The sequence below is a fragment of the Mobula birostris genome, chromosome 9, assembly GCF_030028105.1.
Source record: "Mobula birostris isolate sMobBir1 chromosome 9, sMobBir1.hap1, whole genome shotgun sequence".
NCBI lineage: Eukaryota > Metazoa > Chordata > Chondrichthyes > Myliobatiformes > Myliobatidae > Mobula > Mobula birostris.
The window spans coordinates 134,800,966-134,824,088 of NC_092378.1; the positions used below are offsets into that span (position 1 = coordinate 134,800,966).

Genomic DNA, 23,123 nt, shown 5'->3' on the forward strand with positions numbered 1-23,123 from the left:
TGGGTGCAGATGCTCCGCAGCTGAACACCTGATCTGTGTCTGGTTTCTCCAAAGTAGAGGAGACCACATTGTGAATACAGATGCAATGCTCTGGATGTGTCTGATGGTGGGATCACTTTGAATATGGAGAAATTGCAGAAAAAGATTTATAGGGAAAGTCTATATGGGTGGAAAGTGAAAATGAGGCAGAGTTTGTTCTTGTTTTGTCCTAGAGGAGAGGGGATGAGACCAAAGCTGTGGGAAATGAATGAAATGCAGTCATGGCCTTTGTTAACAGTGGAAAGAGGAAATCATATTTCAGAAAGAAGAACGACGCGGTATGGATGGGGTACAGACAAGCGTTTGAGCTCCTCAGCCTAAAAAAAGTGAAAACACAGGACAATTCTGATTTTTGTCCTGGACTCTTCTCAATGATCAGTGCTGGGTACAATCGAACTATAATTTCAGTAAAGGCACCACTTTTCATGTCTGGGATGGATGGTTGACAGTTTGACTATTCAACACTTGGAAGCCATGCACAATTCAGTCCTGAACGACATCTATTGGACATTGATCCAACAAAATTCAGCTTCTCTTCCAGTGGGAATATTTCATTTATGTTCTCATTATCTTCTCTTAGAAAGTTTCTCATTGTTTGACCACATCCTTTTATATCAAGAGTATCTCTTCCTTCATGGATATGATTAAATATGTTGGGGCAAAGTTTGTTGAACAAATAATAAAATTTGAACAAGTTTCATTATTAATCTGTAAATCAAACAGCAGTCGGTAGCAAGGAAGAAATAATCCTGCAAATTATGAGTCAATATGTTGCTGCTGAATTTGCAGAGCTCCACATTACCTTCACTTAAGTAACATCTTATGCGTAACTAGTTTGTGATCATGCATAAAGTTTGGATGTAAATTATCCATTAAATTGGCCACAAAAGTTCTTTATAAATACTAGGATAGGTACCCTTTCAATGTCATGATAATTGTCTGTTGCACAGAAAGTGATTAATATATTTTTTAGGATCTATTAAACTGTCAAATATCTGTTTCTTTACATTTTTCTTTAAACCTCTCAGTTTTCTCAGTTTTAATACAAACTTTCTTTCCTATACTTCACTTTCTCCATCTGATTTGGCATCAAATTCATCCATTTTAATTCACTCTCCTTTTCTAGCCTTTCTCTAATTATTTGTCAATCCTTTATTCTCATTGATTAAGGAGGTACATTGTTAGATTAATTATTCATCAGTGTCCCAGATACATGGCTGCCCTTGCCAAACCATTATCAGTTTGAATTTCTATCAGATTTCTGGGAAAAATAACCTGAAGTCTTCATTTTAAGCTATTGGGCATATTGCAAAATAGTTAGTATGACTCCCTGAATACTTGAAAGTATATTGGCTTTTTGCAATTTAATTGTACAGCATACAGGACATATGCCTTAATCTACCAATCAAACTGATCAACTAGAAATATGACAAAGTTTTCAAATTAGTTGTTTAAATATTTAATGGCAAAACTATTCTTTTATAGCATTTTATTTGGTCTTACTTGTGAGAATAATTGCCTGCATTGTTATTTGATTTGTTTTGGTGGAAGAGTAGCTTTGAACATTTATCTGCTGAATATTTTAATTCTGCCACAACAGACTATAAAGGTATAATAGGCATGGAAACATCAGGTTTTAATAAGAATTAAAACTGGGATTTGAGCTCATTGAATACTAATAGTTACAATGTTCTAATATTAGAGTTTGACTCTAATACAGGCTTTGTGATTGTCACAGGTTGGAACAGCTGGGGTTCAATGCATTTTTGCAGTTGATGATTGGAGTGCCACTTGAGATGGTCCATGGGATCATGCGCATCGGGCTGCTGTATCTGGCTGGTGTATTAGCAGGTGAGGCAGCAACTGGTGAATCTACACACTTCAGTTGTAAGTCTAAGTAAACATAATAATATCACTCAGATGAGAAAGCCATTAAAATTTTTTTTTTTCGATATGGTTGGTCTTGGTTAGGCCATTTATCGTTCATCTAATTACTCTATGGGGACCAAACAAAAACATTCCAAAATAATACGCCGACAGTAATAAAGTAATGTCAGTAAATATCCAACTCAGAACTGCAAATGAACCTGAAGGAAACTTTGATGTTCCTGTTCACACAAATTCTGAAAATTTTAAGTGCAATTAAGTACAGGCCTTGCTGCATTGGATCCTGTAGACAGCAACTGCAACTGTGGGGAAGTTTTGGACAATGAGTTCCTGGGGTTGGTTCTGAGAATAGGGAGGAAGCTCCCAATCAAAGTGCACGATCAAGAATATATTGAACTTCTTGTGTGCCGTCAACACTATACACTGTACCAATTCAATCAAATCTCAGTGTTCTATCATAGCTGACTAATATAAACCTACTTCACAATCATAAGACCATAAGGCATTGGAGCAGAATTAGTCTATCAGGCCCATCAAGTCTGCTGCACCATTCCATCTTGCCTGATTTATTATCCCTCTCAACCCCATTCTCCTGCCTGCTCCCTTAACCTTTGATGCCCTGACTAATCAGAACCAAGCAACCTTTGCATTAAATACACCCAGTGACTTGGCCTCCATAGCTGTCATTGGTGATGGGTTCCACAGATTCACTACTCCCTGGCTAAAGAAATTCCTCTTCATCTCTGTTCTAAAGGAATATCACTCTAACATGAGGCTGTGCCCTCTGGTCCTAGACTCACCCACTATAGGAAACATCCTCTCCACATCCCCTTTATTTAGGCCTTTCAATATTTGATAAGTTTCAGTGAGATCTGTCCCTCATTCTTCTAAACTCCGGTGAGTACAGGCTCAGGACCATCAAACGCTCCTCACATGCCAACCTTTTCATTCCCAGAGTCATTCTCGTGAACTTCTGGGCTCTCTCCAATGCCAGCACATCTTTTCTTAGATAAGGGGCCCAAAATTGCTCAAGTGCAGTCTTACCAATGCCTTAATCTAGCAATAATCCTTATTGTTAGTCTTTATTATTAATTCATAATCCCTAATCTGATTATTATCACCCTTCCCTCCTACACAGCACATAACCTTCTATTTTTCTTGTATCTACAGGTATGTGCCTATCTAAGAGTGTCTTAAATGTCCCTATTGTAATAGCCTGTACCACCACCCTAGTAATTCATTCCAGGCGCCCTCCACTCTGTAAAAACCTACCTCTGATATCCCCTTTAAACTTTCCTTCACTGGATGTTCTCTGGTATTGGGCATTGCTGCCCTGGGAAAAAGATAATGGCTGTCCACCTTTCATAATCTTATATACAGTACTTCTGTTAAATCACCATTCATCCTCCATTACTGCAAAGAAAAATGCCCTAGCTCATTCATCCTTTCTTCATAAGACATATTCTCTAATTTAGGCAGCATCCTGGTAAACATCCTCTCCACTCTCTCTAAAGCTTCCACATCTTTCCTATAATGAGGTGACATACAATGAGCACACTACCCTAAATGTGGTCTAACCAGAGCTTTAAGAACTGCCACATTACCTCATGGCTCTTCAGCTTAGTCCCCCAAATAATAAAGGCCAGGACACCTTACACCTTCTTAACCAGCCTATTAACTTGCATGACAACTATGAGCGATCTACATACCTCAAGATCCTTTTGTTCCTCCACACTGCCAAAAATCCTGCCATTAACCTTGTACTTCTTGATCTTCCAAAGTGTATCACTTCACACATTTCTGCATTGAACTCTGTCTGCCACTTCTCTGCCCAACTCTGCATCCTGTCTAAACCCTTCTACATATCCACTACACCTCCAACCTTCGTGTTACCTCACATCTCCACTTCATCAATGTCATTTATAAAAGCCATAAAGAGCAGGGGTCCCAGAACAGATTCCTGTGAACACCACTCGTCACTGACCTCCAGGCACAATACACTCCATTCTACTGTGATTTTTTGCCTTCTGTGGGTAAGCTAATTCTAAATCCAGGCAGGCAGGTTTCCATGGCAATCTCCATGACAATCCTCAGCAGAATACCTGCAGACCACTTTAAAAGCAAAAGATGGTGGATGTTGGAAACTTGAAATGGAAATGGATTTCCAACATCCACCAGGAACCATCTGTGAGGAGGTAACTGGATTAACTTTTAAAACTTTTTCTCTCAATGCATCTGCTAGCATTTCCTTTTTTAAATTTGTTTATCATTGTATCTGTTAAAGGAAGTACATAGTTCCTCTTTTATTGTGAAATTCAGACTGAATGCTAAAAATAATTATAAACAAGGAAAAATAACATCACAAAGGGAACGTATCTTTAAATTAAAGAAAGGCCAATTTGGAACCAAGTTGTACAGTGAATGATAATGGAAGAAGTCTAGGACCCCTAAAAATTGTGTTGAAGGGTTAATTGGAATTCAAATCTAAGATTTGTAGATGTGTTTGTTACCAAAGGAAAATAGTCTGACAAATGGGCTGAGATATGGATATTGAGCCAAATTTTTAATGTGAATTTATATTCTGAATTAAAAACTGAAAAGGCTTGGGATGTTGTTTGACCTATTCCTATCCTGATATTCCCATGCAATGTACAGATTAAAGTGATAATTTCAAGTGGAATGACACAGAATCATGTTTGCCAGCCACAAAGTTATTACATCCCAGGCACGTTATTGTTCTCAAGAACATGCTCAGTTTGGCTCCATTTTGGATATAATTTCTTGTAAATGTTCCGATTGATAAGACAACTATTTCACCAGCTCAATATCCTTACATATGGCTGAGCCTCAAATTCATTCTCGAGCTGAAAGAGATGAACCTTGTGCATTATCAGAATGTAATAGTTTTCCAAGAATAGTAATAAAAATCCACAGCTTTCACAACAACATACAGTTCCACACTACTAAAATAGTGATGAGAATAACTATGCCATTACAATGACAATGAGTGGATATTCATTTGGAAATAGTTAGCTCATAATGTGTGTCATTTAGCTCACCCAAGTGAACTACTTATCTATAGAAGTTCACTGGTGTGTAGCATCAACACAAAGTACTCCACTTTCAAAATTCTTTTCATTTAAGTCAGATTGCTCTATAGCAGGGGTTTCCAATCGTTTTTATGCTATGGACCCTCTCCATTAACTGAGGGGTCCGTGGACACGTGGCCAAGTGGTTAAGGCGTTCGTCTAGTGATCTGAAGGTCGCTCTCTCGAGCTTTAGCTGTGGCAGCGTGTTTGTGTCCTTGAGCAAAGCACTTAACCACACATTGCTCTAGTGTCTGTGCGAGGAGTGGTGCCCCACACAGACTTCCAATCCGTGCCTTGTAAGGCATGAAAATGCCCAACGCAGGCCTCTCATGGTCTGAGTCAACGTTCCCTCCCCTCCTCGGACTCATAGTTGGTGACCCCTGCTTTGCCCTACTGAGTGGTAGGGGGGAACAGTATTCAGTATTTGTTGGCATTATACTCAGTAAAACAGATGATATACCAAGCATGTTACATTTGTATAGTGTCTTTGATAATCTTAGAATGCCTCAAATATATTATGGTTAATTAAATAGTTAGTCACCTTGTCCCAGTAGTAAAGACAGCAATAAATTTAGGTACAGCAAGATCCAATGAGATACAAGATCAGATCATCTGCATTAGATGTTAGTTTAAACATAAATATTACCTTGAAGTTAAGAAAAATTCTCCTGCACTTCTTCTAATAGAGAGGTTGGGACTTATACATTCATTTGAGAGGCCAAGATGGTTTATTATCTCATTAGAAGAAAGACATTCCTTGTGTTATCTAAATCACAGTGAAGTGAATATCAGCTATCTCATGCTGCATGGTTGATGACAAGATAATCAATGAAAGTCGCACAAGCATTAGCATATACCTCAAGTCAGAGGAGAAATTGGCAGAATTACGGGAAAAAATAGGTAGTAGCAGCTAGTTATACTTTGTCCAAAATGCTTTCGAATTTTCTGTCCAAGTTACAATGGAATAGTGAGAAATTTACCAAAATTCATTTCGAAGGAACAGCTAATCAGAGGTGTTGATAATGTCACACAAGTTGGAAACAGCATTGATTCATTTAATATTACTTTTCCAGATACTTTCCTATTAAGTACCGAAAATAATATTAAACATCAATATGAAATGAAAGTAATTGGATCAAATGGAAGGTGTTATGGCAGCAATTAAATGACTCAACTGTTTGTTATTTAATTTGACAATTGAAGCTATTGTGACATTTTTAGTTTTTTTTAAATATTACTTTTAAATATTGTGTTCAGTTCGACACAGAAGTGGTCCATTAGACACAACTGGTTTGAGTTCCACATAAACCAAGGGTTCCCACCCTACTTCTGTGCCACAATCAGTCCTATCATTGACCCCAGGTTGGGAAACCCTAATATAAACCTTCTACAGCACCCCCCTGCCCTAAACACCCATGCCAATCAGTAGTATTTCCAGCTTCTGCAGTTTTCTCATGTTTGTCATCTCAATCAGTATGCCAGTTACGCTCTCAAATGAAATTGCAAAACATCAAGTGAAGCACACTTAATATTCTCATAAGCCTTTCAACCTAATGTTTTATATGCTCTTGCTAAAGCACAGATTCATACATATATTTTATGAAAAGCTTTGATGCACAAAATGAATTAAATTAACAGAGTTTTACTGCATTTTATGCAGTGTTCATATAATGACCATTTCAGAAAAAATAATTATAATCAGCCAGTAAGCCAGCTCCTTCTGAGAAATAAATAAATAAATTTATTTATTTCATTTATTTCCAGCATCCAAAAGCAATCAAGTAATGCGAGTAATTACTGAATATTGTCCAATTATTCTGTATCAGAAACGTTTCAAAGATCTCAATGAAGCTTAAGTTGAACTGTAAAGCTAGAAACTACGGTTTCTAATATTAGCAGACAAAAGCTTAATATGTTTGCATGAGATTCCTCTATCACTTTAATGTAGGTGCTAACCTCTTTATTTAAAATGTAGAATAGGGGCTTGGTAATTTCATTGTATTCTAATGATTTTGAATTAGATAGTCCAATTTCAATATAAAAAACTTACCTGAAATTAAAATCAGGGATTTACCGCACGGATCACAAAGTCAGTGACTTTCCTTCTAGGCATTTGGATGCCACCAGTGATATTATCATGCATATAGGGCATGTGCAGAAACAGACCATTACGGCATATATATGAAGTCTGCATGAAAGGGATCTGTTTGAGTGGGTGCCACCCTATGGAGCCTGATGCTAGGAACAGGTTTCAGGTACGTCCACTTTCACTTAAAAATCTAACCTTGCAGCAGTTCTCCCTCAAACTCATTATGAACTCTAACGCTGGCTACTTGATTGTGATGTTGACGTCCCTCAGCTGTCTCTGACATGTCCCTAGAGGTCCCGATTGCCAGCATCAACACTGCAACTAATTGACATTTTTGACTCTCCCTTACTTCCAGTCTATATTCCCCATGCTCATGAACCTGTTATCCTCTGCTTAGCTTAGCAAGTGGGGTCAAGCCTTGGACTGCATTGGGTGAATAACGATTATTCAACTGTGCTCAATACCGGCATCTTGAGCATCATTTAATTTTGTCGTGACTCATCCTTAAAACCTTCTTTGGTCCATCATTCTGCATATTTTTAACAGCTTTCTGAGCACCTAATAATTTCTGACAAGGATGTATGATGCATTAATTGTTTTTCCTATAATAGCAATAGCATTTCTACATTTCAAATGTGGATTCTTTGAAACAGCAGTTCTTCCAAACAGATTTTTTTCAAAAAATGTTGATATTCCCTTGTCTCTCGTTCATTGAGAATTAATCCTCTACTTTCATGTTAAAGGCATGTTATTACAGTATCTGAAGTCAAGTTGCTGATCCTTCTAATTGAGCACATCTGTTCCAATTTTCTGTAAATGCTCTATACAGTAGAAAGTATCTGTAATATGTGTATTCAACAGCAGTCCTTGATTCCCACGTCAACTTTTTAAAAAACAAATCAGAACACTCAATCCCTTCCCTGCGATAGAGGAGACAATATACTGTAAAGTAGCTGTTCTCAATGTGGAGAGAACAAGCCTGCATGCTATCTCTACAGATGGTGTTTGAAATACACAAAGAATAATAAAGGTAACCTTTTCATTTTGCTTTTTACTTTGAAGGATTATAATTGTTGTTTTATTTTTGGGTTTTTTTTTGAATGCTGAGTTTAGGGTAGGAAAATCTGTTTAACCAAGGCAGATCAGGTTTTTTTTTTGATATATGAGATCAAGGTTCTTGAATATGGAAAACTGCAAACTTTTTAAATGCCTGTCTGATTAAAGCCTATTGTCGCTAGCTCTGCATTTCCCACAGTATTACCTGTCACATTTGATTTCTGTTGAAATATTACACCAGGTCTCCTTCTTTACTGGTGATATTCTCATTAAAATTCTGCTTGGACACTTAAATATCCTGTCTGCTTTTCAGCTTTGTTCTCTATTTGTCAGCTACTGATTACAGTTCTTAAGAGAAATTGTCTTTACCAAAAAGGCTGTCATGTCTCCAGCACAGGCTGCTTCAGAGCTGTACAGGAATCAACTGTTAATTGAAGTGGGTGTCTTCATCAATAGAAGAACTGTAATTTCAGTCACACTTGACATGGTTCATATTACACTGTGTGAATGCTGCATATCTAAATAGAAGGAATGGCCTTTTCTCTTCATGTGTACTGATTTCCAGCTTGCTTCACTTTTCATTTCCTCCATGCTAAATTACAAACGTTTGCATGTTATATACCATCATCAACTCTCTTATGATTAGATAAATTAATCATATAAAGGGAGGTTCTTAATTGTTACACTGTCATGTAAAACAGGTGATTTCCAGTAAGCAGAAAATGTTATATGTTCTTTAATTGTGAATTTATTCCACAAAATCTCTGAGTCCAGATGGTGAAGAGGTATGTTTGATTTTATATGGGACAACTGACAATGTTTTTCATTTTGCTCGATCACCGATATCAAAATGACCCCCTGAATGTCAATGGATATTTTTTGAGCCAAGTCCATCCCACAGCATTCAATGTTCAGACAGAACTGACCTTGCAGCATTGAAGAATATTTTGGATAGAAACCCTGGCTGATTTTTCTCCTTTCTTAACATAGAACTGGAGAGGCTTCTCACTGTAATGTGTATCTAACCCAGTTGAAGCGTAGAATCTTGGTAATTAGTATTACTTAACATCATTCTGAAATATTTCAGTATCAAGTCACTGAACTAGCTAAATTGATGCATATTTTATGAATATATAACCATATTACAGAGTTAATGTATTTCAGAAGACTTTTTTAAACAACAAAGTGTAAGCTATGAACTTTCCACTAAAATCTGAAGAGTGTACAATAATTTTGAACACAATTTCCAGTCACAGCTCTGATGAAATGCACCATTTAAATTATCATGCAATCTTAAACTGATGCTGGCTGACCATGTTATTTTTGCACCCCTTTCTGTTTATTACCCAGCTGTTGCTTACAATGTGTCTAGCCTTTAGGTAATTGAGTAGAGTTTCACCAGAGACTATTTTCATTGCAGCCATTTCAGAACTTAGTTTTCTACACACAGAGAGCACTTCACCCGATGTGATTGGTGTACTAGATTGTGGATTCAGAGCAACAAGGTTTTACTAAATCAATTTTGAAAGTATTGTATTGCATTCCTGTCCATAAATGGTTAAGTAATGAATAACTACCATTTGGTTTCATGTTATGGTCTGATCAGATGGTTTATACATAGAGTAGTGCATTGATTACAGGGCTACTTTTGCTTTAATTTGGAATATAAGACACTTAAAAACATAATCTCTAAAATTAGATTATAATCTTGATGTACCTTATGTTCGCTATTTCTAACACATGCTTTGCCTATTTTCATACCTCATTTGTGTCAGCAATCACTTCCATTACAGATGGTCGCTATTAAGCTCCATGCCATTGGTCTACATGGAATAGCAATGGCAATATCAATAATGATAATAATAATTTACTGCAAAGTAACCTGAAACCTGTACTTGGCAAAATAAAAAAAAGCAGATAATGGAGCTGGTTTTCATGGCTTCAGGTGATGGGTACATGTTAACAATGATGTCAATGCACCTTGAATTCCCTATTTCCTGCTCAAGTATTAGCTGCTAACAGATTGGTTGGAGCAATCACAGGGATAATCTGGCACCTGCTTATTTCAAGTAGGATCCTTGTTGTAATGTGCTGATTGTACTACTGATAATTCTAGTGCAATTTTGAGTTACCAAGGAGGGATCATGTGATGCCTATTAACAGTGAATGACCTAATAACCATTTCTTAAGAGGAGTGTTGCAGATTGATCTGAAGATAATGCAGGTAAACGTCAAAACTCTGTTGTCTGTAGTTATGAGGCATTGATTGTGTGGATAGTCAGAGGGCTTTTTCCCAGGGCTAAAATGGTTGCCGCAAGAGGACACAGGTTTAAGGTGTTGGGGAGTAGGTACAGAGGAGATGTCAGGGGTAAGTTTTTTACTCAGAGAGTGGTGAGTGCGTGGAATGGGCTGCCAGCAATGGTGGTGGAGGCGGATACAATAGTGTCTTTTAAGAGACTTTTCGATAGGTACACAGAGCTTAGAAAAATAGAGGGCTATGGGTAAGCCTAGTAATTTCTAAGGTAGGGGCATGTTTGGCACAACTTTGTGGGCCGAAGGGTCTGTATTGTGCTGTAGGTTTTCTATGTTTCTATGATTGACTTTAGGAGCCGGGAAAACTCCCAAAGCAATCACTGATTCAGATGCACCTTACCAGTCACTCTTCCAATTGTGAGAATACAGATAGCAAGGTTAACTAATTTTTGGGGATACTATCTGAACATGTGTTTCTAAGTGATATCACCTGCCACTGTTTATTATTTTGATATGTACTTTACCAATAACTAATTTTTTGCCTTTTGATCCTGTTTCACTGATAAGTTCCAGGACTATATTGACATAGCAAACATAGTTTGTCTAGACTATCAGATTGTAACCCATGCAAGTATCAGTGTATAGAAGGGAGCTGACTCCTCACAAACTGGTTGTGTTGAAAATATGCCTGTTTAATCTCATTAGTTATCCTGTTTGGTAGGTTAATTGGCTCAGTGTGTAGGCGAGTGATAGAGTCTTAGGAAACCTGATGGGAAAGCATGGGGATCTTTTTCAAACATAATGGTTTAATTTGGGATTGGGGTAATTGGTATAGACTTGTTTTGCTGAATAGCCTGACCATAACTGTATGTTGTCGTGGCTCGCGCACGCGGCAAGCGAACCAGCTCCAGCAGTCGCGGGCGAGTCTGCAGCCAACGACAACTCAGAGGGCTCTGAGTGCGGGGCAGACCTCGGCCTGGAAGCCGACGTCACTTCTGCAGCATAAAGAGTGGGGGAGGCTGGGAGCAGGCACTTACGCACGTGCGGATTGAAACAGTAAACAGTTCAACCAGACCCTGCTCGACTCAGTGCGTTGCTTTCACTTGTTGCGTATCAGCACGACCACATTGGTGACCCCGACGGTCCAACGGCATTTGGACCCAGCATGAACAACTCAGCTCTGCAGAATGCAGTTTCCCTTAAATTGCCAACCTTCTGGACCGCTCAACCCCTGGTCTGGTTCGAGCAAGCAGAGGCCCAGTTGCAGGTCAGGCAAATTGTCTCAGACGCCACCAGGTATTACTACGTGGTGGGCGCCCTCGACCAGGAGACAGCGGGCCGCGTTATCGACTTTCTGCATCAGCCCCCGGCAACAGACAGGTACGAGGCACTCAAGGGCCTGTTAATCCGCACAGTTGGCCCCTCCCGCCGTGAACGGGCCGCGCGGTTACTGCATATGGACGGCCTGGGCGACTGCGCACCATCAGCCATGATGAGCGACATTCCAGCACTGGCAGACGGCCATAAGCCTTGCCTGCTTTTTGAACAGATCTTCTTGGAGAAAATGCCAGGAAACATCCGCCTCCTGCTAGCAGATGAAGACTTCAGGGTCCCGCGCAGACGTGCTTTGGCGCGCCAAACAAAATGGCGGAACCACCATCGAAATTAGTGCCGCGGCACGGGTGAAAGCCCAGCCCTCCCACACCCCAGCAGCGGAGCACGAAACACCCACACCAAGGGACGGCACCATTTCTGAGTCTTGGTGTTTTTATCATCAAAGGTGGGGTTCTGGGGCCCGCCGCTGCCGACCACCATGCTCGTTCCAGGGAAACGCCAGGACCAGCCGTTGCTGATGGCTACGGTGGCTGGTCACCATGATAGCCTCCTCTACATTTGGGACGAGCACTCTGGGCGTAGATTCCTGGTGGACATGGGGGCAGAAATCAGTGTGCTACCCCCCTCGAGCCATGATACCCAAACTAGAAGAACAGGACCGGAACTTACCGCAGCCAACAGCAGCATCATCCGTACCTACGGCACAAGAACCATCCCCTTGCAGTTAGTTTCCAGCCACTTTACATGGAGATTTACGCTGGCCGCAGTATCACAGCCATTGCTGGGTGCGGACTTCCTCCGCGCGCACTGCCTGCTCGTGGATTTGAAGGGACAATGATTGGTCGATGCGAAAACATTCCAGACTTTCTCCCTCAGTGAGGCCAGGTTCCCGGCCCCACACCTGGACTCCGTCACTTATTCCGACAACGAGTTCGCCAGAGTGTTGTTGGAGTTCCCATCTATCATCACGCCACAGTTTTCCTCAACAGACCCCAAGCACGGCGTGATGCACCACATCCCCACACAGGGACCTCCCCTTCATGCCCGGGCCCGCAGGCTACCACCCGACATCTCCGCCTTGCGAAAGAAGAATTCAAGAAGATGGAGGAGATGGGGATTGTGCGGCGTTCCGACAGCCCATGGGCCTCCCCACTCCACATGGTGCCCAAGTCCGCGGAGGGTGGAGACTGTGTGGCGACTATAGGAGTCTGAACGATGCCACCATGTCTGATCGCTATCCGGTACCACACATCCAGGACTTTACAGCCAACCTGCATGGGGCGCGCATCTTTTCGAAGATTGACCTGGTCCGAGGGTATCATCAGATTCCAGTCCACCCGGACGATGTACCCAAGACTGCCCTCATTACCCCCTTTGGCCTGTTCGAGTTCCTCAGGATGCCGTTCGGACTGAAAAACGCGGCGCAGACGTTCCAGTGCCTGATGGACGCAGTAGGGCGAGATCTGGACTTTCTGTTCATCTACCTGGATGACATACTTATCGCCAGCCGCTCCCGCCAGGAACATCTAGCACATCTACGCCTGCTCTGCCACCGCCTAAGTGGCTACGGCCTGGCTATCAACCCCGTCAAGTGCCAGTTCGGCCTACATGCCATCGACTTCTTGGGACACCAGATCGACTGCCATGGAGCTGTGCCCCTGCCGGCAAAAGTTGAAGCCATCCGCCAATTCGCCAGACCCAGCACTGTTAAAGGCCTGCAGGAGTTTGTTGGGATGGTTAACTGTTATCACCGTTTCCTGCCCTCAGCGGCCCAGATCATGCGGCCGCTTTTCAGCTAGATGTCCGGCAAGGTCAAAGAGGTCACCTGGACAGAGGTGGCGACGGCGGCTTTTGAACAAGCCAAGAACATACCAGCAAACGCCACGCTCCTGGTCCACCCCCGGGTCGATGTCCCCACTGCCCTCACTGTGGATGCCTCCGACGTGGCAGTTGGCAGCATGCTCGAGCAGCTCATCGAGGGCCAGTGGAAGCCACTCACTTTTTTCAGCCGGCACCTACGACCCCCGGAACTTAAGTACAGTGCTTTCGACAGCTGCTACCCCTGTGCCTTGCCATCCGGCACTTCAGGTGTTTCCTGGAAGGGAGGGAGTTCGCAGTCTTCACAGACCAGAAGCCCTTCACTTTTGATTTGCCAAAGTGTCAGACCCGTGGTCGGGCCGCCAGCAACGCACCTGTCATACATCTCGGAGCTTACCACCACGAACAAACACATATCCGGGAAGAGCAACGTGGTAGCCGACACTCCGTCCAACCAGTGCACTCTCTGTCTCCGGGGGTGGATTATGCGGTGTTAGCTAAGCACAACGACTGGAGAGCGAGATGCCGGTGTGCTGAATGGCAGTCTCAGGACTCCGCCTCGAAGACGTACCCATTGGGCCCAAAGATAATGAGCTCCTTTGCAATGTGTCCACCGGGCAACCTCGGCCCATTGTCCCGACCGCTTGGAGGCGTCGCGTTTTCGACACCTTGCACGATTTAGCCCACCCTTCCATCCGGGCGACCATCCGGCTGATTGCAGACAGGTTTGTGTGGCATGGCCTACGCAAACAGGTCGGGCACTGGGCCAGGACATGCACGCACTGTCAAACCTCCAAGATCCAGAGGCACATGTGGGCCCCTCTGCAACCCTTCCAGCCGACACATAGGAGGTTTGAACATGTCCACGTGGACATTGTCGGCCCACTGCCGGTTTCGAGAGGAGCGGGATACCTGTTCACCATGGTGGACAGGTTCACGAGGTGGCCGGAAGCTATCCCACTCACTGACACGGCCACGGAGACGTGCGCCAGAGCCCTGATTACCACCTGGGTGGCACGGTTCGGACTGCCAGCCCACGTCACTTCAGACAGGGGTGTGCAGTTTACATCGGCTTTGTGGTCTGCACTGGCACAACTCCTCGGAACCCAACTCCACCAAACAACTGCTTACCACCCACAGTCCAACGGCCTGGTGGAACGTTTCCACAGGCACTTGAAGTCAGCCCTAATGGCACGCCTTTGAGGGCCAGACTGGGGGACAAACTCCCCTGGGTGCTGCTTGGCATCCGCACGGCACCCAAGGAGGATCTGGCCGCATCATCAGCCAAAGTTGTTTGCGGTGCCCCGAACACGGTTCTCTGTGGGTTTGTGCCAGCACCCTGTGGCCAGGAGGACACACCTATAATCATATAACCATATAACTATATAACAATTACAGCACGGAAACAGGCCATCTCAGCCCTTCTAGTCCATGCCGAACTCTTATTCTCACCCAGTCCCACCGACCTGCACTCAGCCCATAACCCTCCATTCCTTTCCTGTCCATATATCTATTCAATTTAACTTTAAACGACAACATCGAACCTGCCTCAACCAGTTCTGCTGGAAGCTCGTTCCACACAGCTACCACTCTCCGAGTAAAGAAATTCCCCCTCATGTTACCCCTAAACTTTTTCCCTTTAACTCTCAACTCATGTCCTCTTATTTGAATCTCCCCCACTCTTAATGGAAAAAGCCTATCCACGTCAACTCTATCTATCCCCCTCATAATTTGAAATACCTCTCAACCTTCTATGCTCCAAAGGATAAAGACTCAACTTGTTCAACCTTTCTCTGTAACTTAGATGAATCCCAGGTAACATTCTAGTAAATCTTCTCTGTACTCTCTCTATTTTGTTGACATCTTTCCTATAATTCAGTGACCAGAACTGTACACAATACTCCAAATTTGGCCTTACCAATGCCTTGTACAATTTCAACATTACATCCCAACTCGTATACTCAATGCTCTGATTTATAAAGGTCAGCATACCAAAAGCTTTCTTCACCACCCTGTCCACATGAGATTCCACCTTCAGGGAACTATGCACCATTATTCTTAGATCCCTCTGTTCTACTGCATTCTTCAATGCCCTACCATTTACCATGTATGTCCTATTTTGATTAGTCCTACCAAAATGTAGCACCTCACATTTATCAGCATTAAACTCCATCTGTCATCTTTCAGCCCACTCTTCTAACTGGCCTAAATCTCTCTGCAAGCTTTGAAAACCTACTTCATTATCCACAACTCCACCTATCTTAGTATCATCTGCATACTTACTAATCCAATTTACCACCCCATCATCCAGATCATTAATATATATGACAAACAACATTGGACCCAGTACAGATCCCTGAGGCACACCGTCCTCCAATCTGACACGCAATTATCCACCACTACTCTCTAGCGTCTCCCATCCAGCCACTGCTGAATCCATTTTACTACTTCAATATTAATACCTAACGATTGAACCTTCCTAACTAACCTTCCGTGTGGAACCTTGTCAAAAGCCTTACTGAAATCCATATAGACAACATCCACTGCTTTACCCTCGTCAACTTTCCTAGTAAACTCTTCAAAAAATTCAATAATATTTGTCAAACATGACCTTCTACGCACAAATCCATGTTGACTGTTCCTAATCAGAGCCTGTCTATCCAGATAATTATATATATCATCTCTAAGAATACTTTCCATCCATTTGCCCACCACTGACGTCAAACTCACAGGCTGATAATTGCTAGATTTACTCTTAGAACCCTTTTTAAACAATGGAACAACATGAGCAATACGCCAATCCTCCGGCACCATCCCCCATTTTAATGACATTTGAAATATTTCTGTCAGAGCCCCTGCTATTTTCACACTAACTTCCCTCAAGGTCCTCGGGAATATCCTGTCAGGACCTGGAGACTTATCCACTTTTACATTCCTTAAAAGTGCCAGTACTTTCTCTTCTTTAATTATCATAGTTATGATTATGAGGACACGCAGTCCCCTTTTATTGTCATTTAGTAATGCATGCATTAAGAAATGATAAAATGTTTTTCCAGAATGATATCACGAAAACACATGACAAACTGACTTAAAAACTAACAAAAACCACATAATTATATCATATAGTTACAACAGTGCAAAGTAATACCGTAATTTGATAAGAACAGACCATGGCACAGTAAAAGTCTCAAAGTCTCTCGAAAGTCCCATCATCTCACGCAGATGGTAAACCTCCAGCGCCACCAACTTGCCGGTGCAGCATCCTGGAAGCATCCGACCGCAGTCCGACTCTGAGTCCGTCCGAAAAACTCCGAGCCTCCGACCCACCTCTTTGACACCGAGCACCGAGCACCATCTCTGCCGAGTGCTTCGACCTCGGACCTGGCAATAGGTGATACGCAAAGCCGAGGATTTGGGGCCTTCGTCTCCGGAGATTCTCGATCGCACAGTAGCAGCGGCAGCGAAGCAGGCATTTCAGAAGTTACTCCAGATATTCCTCTGTTCCTCTGCGCTTCTCACGGCTGTTTCCATCAAATCCGGATTGTGCACAGCCCCCTAGTTAACACATATCAATATCAATTTGGAACGACCGCGCGCGCTGCGTTGCATCACCATCTTCTCCTCCCCCCATTGTAGGGTAGTTTCCATAACTACCCTACTTGTTTCCCTTAACTTACACAATTCAATATCCTTCTCCTCAGTAAATACCGAAGAAAAGAAATTGTTCAAAATCTCCCCCATCTCTTTTGGTTCCGCACATGGCCTTCCACTCTGATTCAATAAGGGACCAATTTTATCCCTTACTATAGTCATAGTGGTCATAGTCATACTTTATTGATCCTGGGGGAAATTGGTTTTTGTTACAGTTGCACCATAAATAATAAATAGTAATAGAACCATAAATAGTTAAATAGTAATATGTAAATTATGCCACGAAATTATGAAATAAGTCCAGGACCAGCCTATTGGCTCAGGGTGTTCGACCCTCCAAGGGAGGAGTTGTAAAGTTTGGTGGCCACAGGCAGGAATGACTTCCTATGACGCTCTGTGCTGCATCTCGGTGGAATGAGTCTCTGGCTGAATGTACTCCTGTGCCCACCCAGTACATTATGTAGTGGATGGGAGACATTGACCAAGATGGCATGCAACTTAGACAGCATCCTCTTTTCAGACACCACCGTGAGAGAGTCCAGTTCCATCCCCACAACATCACTGGCCTAACGAATGAGTTTGTTGATTCTGTTGGTGTCTGCTACCTCAGCACACAACCGCAAACATGATAGCACTGGCCACCACAGACTCGTAGAACATCCTCAGCATCGTCCGACAGATGTTAAAGGACCTCAGTCTCCTCAGGAAATAGAGACAGCTCTGACCCTTCTTGTAGACAGCCTCAGTGTTCTTTGACCAGTCCAGTTTACTGTCAGTTCATATCCCCAGGTATTTGTAATCTTCCACCATGTCCACACTGACCCCCTGGATGGAAACAGGGGTCACCGGTACCTTAGCTCTCCTCAGGTCTACCACCAGCTCCTTAGTCTTTTTCACATTAAGCTGCAGATAATTCTGCTCACACCATGTGACAAAGTTTCCTACCGTAGCCCGGTACTCAGCCTCATCTCCCTTGCTAATGCATCCAACTATGGCAGAGTCAACCGAAAACTTCGGAAGATGACAAGACTCTGTGCAGTAGTTGAAGTCCGAGGTGTAAATGGTGATGAGAAATGGAGACAAGACAGTCCCCTGTGGAGCCCCAGTGCTGCTGATCACTCTGTCGGACACACAGCATTGCAAGCACACGTACTGTGGTCTGCCAGTCAGGTAATCAAGAATCCATGACACCAGGGAAGCATCCACCTCCATCGCTGTCAGCTTCTCCCCCAGCAGAGCAAGGCAGATAGTGATGAACGCATTGGAGAAGTCAAAAAACATGACCCTCACAGTGCTCGCTGGCTTGTCCAGGTGGGTGTAGACACGGTTCAGCAGGTAGACAATGGCATCTTCAACTCCTTGTCGGGGCTGGTAGGCGAACTGGAGGGGATCTAAGTGTGGCCTGACCATAGGCCGGAGCAGCTCCAGAACAAGTCTCTCCAGGGTCTTCATGTTGTGGGAGGTCAATGCCACTGGTCTGTAGTCAATGAGGCCGCTGGGGCACGGTGTCTACGGCACAGGGACGAGGCAGGACGTCTTCCACAGTACAGGAACCCTCCGGAGCCTCAGGCTCATGTTGAATACATGGCGAAGTACTCCACATAGCTGAGGGGCACAGGCTTTGAGCATCCTGGTACTGACACCATCCGGTCCTGCAGCCTTGCTTGGGTTGAGACGTTTCAGCTGTCTTCTCACCTGTTCAGCTGTGAAGCCCACCGTGGTGGTATCCTTTTGCTATTAATATAACTGTAGAAACCCTTTGGATTTATTTTCACCGTACTTGCCAAAGCAATCTCGTATCTTCTTTTAGCTTTTCTAATTTCTTTCTTAAGAAAGACACCTACGGCGGTCCTAACTAAACTCCGGGAGTGGCTTGGAACACTTGCCCCAGTCCCGATGTCCCATCACGGAACAACACCCTCTTTCGTGCCCAAGGACCTACAGCAGAGTTTTTTTTGTTCGCCGAGGCACGTACAAACCATCCCAGCAGCGACCATATGAAGGACCCTACAGGGTGGTGTGCCATAATGGGACGACCTGCGTTCTCGACATCGGCGGTCGTGAAGAGAATTTTACTATTGACCGTCTCAAAGCGGCGCATCTAGACCTTGAACGCCCGGTTGCGGTGCCACCCCCACGACGACGAGGCCGGCCACCTAAAAGAACTGACAGTGTGCAGGCTGTGGACTCTACACCTGCTAGCGCCAGTTCGGGGGGGGGGGTCATGTGGCGGCTCGCCCACGCGGCAAGCGAACCTGCTCTAGCAGTCGCGAGCAAGTCCGCAGCCAGCAGCAACCGAGAGGGCTTTGAGTGCGGGGTAGACCTCGACCCGGAAGCCGACATTGCTTCCGCCCCGCAAAGAGCGGGGGATGCTGGGAGCGGGGATTTATGCGCGCGTGGATTGAAACAGTAAACAGTTCAACCAGACCCTGATCAGCTCAGTGTGTTGCTTTCACTCGTTGTGTATCAGCGCGACTACAATGTCTTTATTACTATGGCTGTTTCAAATACAATTGGCAAGAAATTTTAACAGATATTTCAAATGCCTGCTGCTGATTGAATGTGAAAGCTTGCTCTTTATTTTCCCTATCACTGAAACAGACTAACTGGTTTTCATTCAAATATTGTCAGCTCATATTTTTGTTGTTATTTTTTTTATTATTGGAGTGGCAAAATGTCTGTGGATTTAGCAGGTATCTCACAGATTTCTTCTCATTACAGATAACCTTAGAGGTCAAGGTAGAGGATTAATGGAGGTGAAAACTTCTGTTAACATCAGTAGAGGAGGTGGGGTTGGTCAGTTATCTATAAATTCTCAAAAAGAAATTTGATTGGACTGTGGCGAAGCAAATGTAAATATGTATCACTATCATTCTACAAAAGAGGGATAAATGTATGATGCAGTGTTCTGATCTGCTCTAGTTTAGATCTGCCCTGGGAAATTGTGATTGATCCATTCCTGCGCCAGGTGGTTGCAGAAACATAGTGCAAGCAATGATCTTACAAAACAAAACAGATAAGACTACAGCACCACATGCCCTTAGTTCTTAGTGTAAGGAGTTTCTATTTTTTATGTCACTGCGTAGTCTAATTAAAATGGCTTCTTTGTTATGTTATAATTGAAAGGGCTTCTTTGTTATGTTAGGTGCTGAGAAAGTCCTCCCGCTCGCAGTTTGTTGAATCACGTTACTGATAAGAAGATGTTATGAACCAATTGGGATAGCTGTTATGTTTCTGGTGTATCTGTAAGATATTGTATGCGCGGGGTTTTGGGGTAGAAGGCGGGAGAGAGAGACAGAGGATGGACCAGGTGCTGTGATGTCCGCTAACGGGGTCGGACCCCAAGCGGGGCATTCGGCGAGGAGAGGAGATGGAGACGGACTCATGTGGAGTGTCTGGTCGACCACCATTGTTGGTCCCAGGCGGCCGGTTGAGGTGGTCTGAGGGGTCGCAGGGTGAAGAAGAAGGATCCTGAGCTCCAACTGTTTGTGCATGAAGAGATTGAACTTTGATAAGTGTGGTGCCTTTTATTTTCCTTTTATATTTTATTCTCTATTAATTATATAGTTCCAGTAATATCTATAAACTGTAAATCATTTAATCGTATCTGGTGTATTGTCTGTTATTTGGGCGGGGTGGGGTACATCACACAGCATCCACACAAACTAATTACCCAGTTTGGTGGGGCTGAGGGCTGCTTCCCTAGATGACAGCGAGCTGAGTGACCCTGAGGCTGGGCGGGGGGCTACATTAGCTTTGTATCATGCTGAGAATGGTGGTCTCATGAGCTGCTTACAAGTCATATAAGGGCTGGAAGTTGGAGTTTTATAAAGAACTTTGTGATATCAGTGAGGAATAAATCAATGACAAAAAAACTGAGGAATAGCGGAATAGCCAAACACAGTGGGCAGTTAACCTCAGTTGGTTTAGCAGCACACAAATATTTCTTGTAAGAGGCAGGAAGTAGTTTCCACTATTCGAAATAAGTTCAAAATAAGAATTGAAACCATTACCTGCTGACATCATTACATAGTTGTTATTTGTTGTTGAAAAATGATTCCTGTATATCCAGCTTTTAGATTTTAAAATCTAAATGATCACAAATATGGGTTGATATTTGGCAGCATCGTTATCAATGTATTTCCATTTATTCCTGTAGTTCTGCAATGTGAATTGTGTGTAATAGGTGTGAAGTGTATCTTGCTATTTATATTACGTTATACAATTCAAATTTATTTATGTAGTAGAAGTGTTAACATTCATGGATGCTTGGTGTCTCTAATGTTAGGGTTCAGTGAGTTATAGAAGAGATTATTGTCTGCTGTTGACACACAGAAAAGGTTTTAACTAGATAGATCGAAGTTTCCTGAATTACAATCAACATTCTTAATTTAAAAATGTAAAATAGAGGAATTAGGATATGCAGCGTTTGATTTATTTAAAATTTCTTGCCCTATCACTCCTTGTTCTGAGCTGTGTTATAGCAATATATCAGTCAAAAAAAACTGCTCAGCAAGTTATGGAATAAACCATTGTTGTAATGGTTGAAAAAAAATCACGCGTATGGAATTATTCTTCAATTTCGCACAAAGAGTCAGTCACTTTGGATTAAAGCCGTCAACTGCCTGTTTTATTTGTATAATATTGACGTAAATGGAGGCAACAAAGGTGCACTGTAGTCGTTTTCCACTGAGTTCATTCTTATATGTATCACAAGGGACAAAATTGACAGAAGGACAAGCAGTTCCTTAGAGAGAGGAGGGATAATTAGAGAGAGTTACATAGAGATCTACCTTATGTTTAACATACTGATTGGTTATAAGTTGACACTTGCAAATTCAAGTAAGAAGCAAGCCAAGCTATAAATACAGTTAAGAAATTGTTTCCAACTTAAAAAAGGCATAGGAAAATATTCTAATCATGAGGGTAATGTAATATTAAATACATAACATCAAATGTTTGGATATGTAACCTGTGAGGCAGAAGCTTTGGTATTCAAATTTGTATGAAGGGATGTCTTTTTAAAAAAGAAAACCACCATTAAAGTTTAATTTAATTCAGTATTTAGTGTGCAGCATGCCATACTGAGATGACATTTTTATGTTCCTTTGTTGTTTCTATGAATTTGGAATAAGTCCTTAATTTTTTATTCCTGTAGATAGGCGTCATGCTGGCATTCTTGCAAGTTGACGGGAACTCAGTTTCTAATGGAGAGCAGACAAATATGAGCTGCAGCTGAATTTAAGGATGAGTTCTACATAAAAGGTGGACAAAATCGTAAAGGGTGAATACAGGACCGAAGGTGTTATATCTGAATGTGCATAGTATACAGAATAAGGTAGATCAACTTGTGGCACAGTTGCAGGTTGGTATGTATGGTGTAGGCAGCACTGGCTTATAGCTGAAAGAAGATTATAGCTGGGAGCTTAATATCCGAGGATACACAGTGTATCAAAAGGACTGGCAGAAAGGCAGAGGGGGCGGCATTGCTCTGTTAGTAAAAAACATGAAATCAAATCATTCAAAAAAGGTGACATTGGGTTGGAAGGTGTTGAATCATTGTGAATAGAGCTAAGGAACTGCAAGGGTAAAAAGACCCTGATGGGAGTAGTATACAGACCCCAAAATAGTAGTAAGGATGTGGTTTACAACTTACAACTGGAGATAGAAAATGCATATCAAAAGGGCAATGTTACAACAATCATAGGGGATTTCAATATGCAAGTATATTGGGAAAATCAGGTTGGTGCTGGATTCCAAGAGGGGAATTTCTAGAATGCCTGTGAGATGGCCTTTCAGAGCAGCTCATAGTTGAGCCCACTAGGGGATTGGCTATTCTTGATTGGATGTTGTGCAATGAACTAGAATTGATTTGGGAACTTAAGGTAAAATAACCCTTAGGGGCA

At 42.6% G+C, this 23,123-nt stretch overlaps 1 protein-coding gene across 2 annotated transcripts in view; it reads left to right on the forward strand.

Moving 5' to 3' along the window:
- Positions 1-23,123, forward strand: part of rhbdl1 (rhomboid, veinlet-like 1 (Drosophila)) — a 195,418-nt gene that overhangs the window by 137,534 nt on the left and 34,761 nt on the right. For both annotated transcript variants that reach the window (XM_072269539.1, XM_072269537.1), the window contains one exon: positions 1,778-1,890. In XM_072269539.1, the coding sequence (XP_072125640.1) occupies positions 1,778-1,890 (113 nt within the window). The remainder of the gene's footprint in view (positions 1-1,777; positions 1,891-23,123) is intronic.